The 2500-nt window shown below is 44.5% G+C and overlaps 1 protein-coding gene across 2 annotated transcripts in view; it reads left to right on the plus strand.

Annotated features, from left to right (window-relative positions):
• The window catches only part of arhgap39 (Rho GTPase activating protein 39), a 21796-nt gene that overhangs the window by 5154 nt on the left and 14142 nt on the right, over positions 1–2500 (plus strand). For both annotated transcript variants that reach the window (XM_057039433.1, XM_057039435.1), the window contains exons 2-3: positions 1–210; positions 2438–2500. The exon at positions 1–210 is cut by the window's left edge and continues 210 nt beyond it; the exon at positions 2438–2500 is cut by the window's right edge. In XM_057039433.1, coding sequence (XP_056895413.1) covers positions 1–210; positions 2438–2500 — 273 coding nt within the window. The remainder of the gene's footprint in view (positions 211–2437) is intronic.

Below are 2500 nucleotides of genomic sequence, written 5' to 3' on the forward strand. Positions count from 1 at the left end.
CTGTGACATCATCCCCCTGGCTAAGCTGCAGACCCTGAAACAACACGCCGATACCTCTAACGCCCGAGCTGCAGGGGGAGCAGGAGGGAGCAGAGCATCGGCTGACAACAGCCCGGGACGTAACAGTGGGGTCAGTCGAGAGGGAAGCACCTCATCTTCTCTTGATCAGGAACTTTCTGAAAAACAGTCCAACAGAGAGGAGGCAGACAGGTGGGCCCACATCTCCGTTTTCTGATTGCTGACTTGACCAGGCTCCACTGGTTTATCAGACAGGTGTCGTGGACATTTCCGAACCGCGCGGTAGAGTTGTTGGTTCGATCTATCTGGTCTACACGTCAAAGGATGATCAGGTGACACACTGAGGTCGTCTCTGCCACGAGTTCACGAATGAGTGTGAACGAGTAAAGACGTAAAAATCTGATTAGACAAATGTTACAGAAATACATTTATCTCATCTCTTCTATAAAATGAAAAATCGAGCTTAAAAATTAACCTCCCATCCACATTTGATCTCTCTTGCTGTTTAAGGTCTGTCTTCTCTCTCCTTCCCTCTTACTGGCTTCCTCATTTTATCCAATTTGGTTTCCCAGCAGCAGTAGGACTCACACACACACACACACACACACACACACACACATAGAGGATTTGTAAAGCCATTTGATATAATCTGATTATTATATGCTGCGGTTTGGAATTCTTGGCTGTTTTTGAGTGAAATTAAATAAATGTTCTGACTGGCTGCGAGGTTGGACTAGAATCTACATAGACATTGATTTAGCGCAGGAATAGCTAGCCAAGAAAATAGAAGAAATGAAAACGATTTAAAAAATTGCCAATGAAAAAAAAAGAAAATGTAAAGAATCTATAAAAGACGGCTGACTGCTCTCTATACAGTTAGTCCATGAACAACATCACCTCTGTGTTGAGTGCCTTACGTGATCCCGGGACCTGCCCTACTGTGGTAGCGTGTTTGTGGACTCAGTAGTTGGAGACTGTTGTGCGTATGAAGAGCCAACGTTCCGCTGAGTGAAGCAGATTCATGTAAGGAAAACCCTGTTGTGGAGTTTGTGGTGTGGACACACCTGCTCCCCCTGGTCCTGGAAGGAGGATTCATCCCTCTGAGATCAGCTCTGTTGCTGAGTGGGAAGGGGTTCAGCTGCCAGCGTGCACTCTGCCCACTTAAGACTGTATGATCCCAAATGTATTTGGCCCTTTCAAGGACTCAGGTGCACCAAACCCATGTGTTGCTGACCGATTTAAAACCACAGTTCATGCTGTTATAGGCGGTCCCTCCGGTGACATCTACACACACATCGCCCGTGTGTGTGGGGATATTCATGCATCGAATAAAGGAAGTGATTAAAGCCATTCGGTAACTTAAAAAACTCGCATGGATGAGGGGTGCCATTATACAGTTTTTTAATGTGAATTTCAGGATTCTGCACAATTTGCAGAGTAGAAAAACAAAGCAGGCTTGTGGGGATCTTAGAAACATAAAAATAGCAATGAGGGTGCGCAAATGCAGAACAGGGAAAAGGTGAGCAACAGTTGAGGAGGAGGGAGAATGGGCAGTGAAGAAAGACATGCTATTTAGCACGGAGGTGAATGGACCGAAGGACGAAAGTGGGACAGAGTTGGGAGGAAGCTGCGGTAAACGCCAGGACCCTCCTAATGCTTAATCCCACCCGCTTTGTTTTCTCCTCTTTCACACACTCGTCTCGGAGCATCTGCCAGTTCACAAACAGCGCCGACAGTGGTCCCATTGAGCGCTGGCCCTGGCCACTGATGTGTGGAGTGTTTGGATGGGGTCCAGTGCTGCAATCGATGTCACGCTTCTCTCCTTGCTCCATTTGCCTCTTTTTCCTCTGTCCTTCACCCTTCTTCAAGTTCCTCCTCCTTGTGTTTGATAAACAAGTAAATTATGAGACCACACACTTTTAGGAATGAATGAGTGAACATGAAGGAATGAATGAAGCTGTGTTTTTCCCTTTCTCACATTTGTCAATGATTAAAACACACAGATGCATTTTAAAAAGAAGGGAAGGCTTTTCAGGAGCTATTTTATTGTTATTTTGTTGTTTGATGCCCCGGCAGGTCACGACCATGTTTATGATGTGATGATTGGTGGAGCAGGACTACATTATCCAGAATGCAATGCTTTATCTGAGCTCTTTGTTTCCATCAGTGTTGATGGATTTGTTAGGTCGATCCTCTAGTTTTAGACCATAGTGTCACATAAATACAGTATTGTCTCTACAGAGCATATATCCATTAAATTCATTTTTTTCCAGCTTTAATTGGTGATTTGTCCTCTTATTAAATCATTCATTCGAAGGACGGAGATCATTCTCCAAAGATGCTGATTATCGTGAGAAAATAAAAAGTATCATCTTTTTCACTGGCTCCTAATGAAATCTTCTTCTTTTCCTTCTGTCAGGACTTCTCCCTTTAGATGGAACACTGGTATGAAGGAGCGGATGTTGATCAAGGTTACAGACAG

This window comes from Takifugu flavidus, chromosome 7 (genome assembly GCF_003711565.1).
Source record: "Takifugu flavidus isolate HTHZ2018 chromosome 7, ASM371156v2, whole genome shotgun sequence".
NCBI lineage: Eukaryota > Metazoa > Chordata > Actinopteri > Tetraodontiformes > Tetraodontidae > Takifugu > Takifugu flavidus.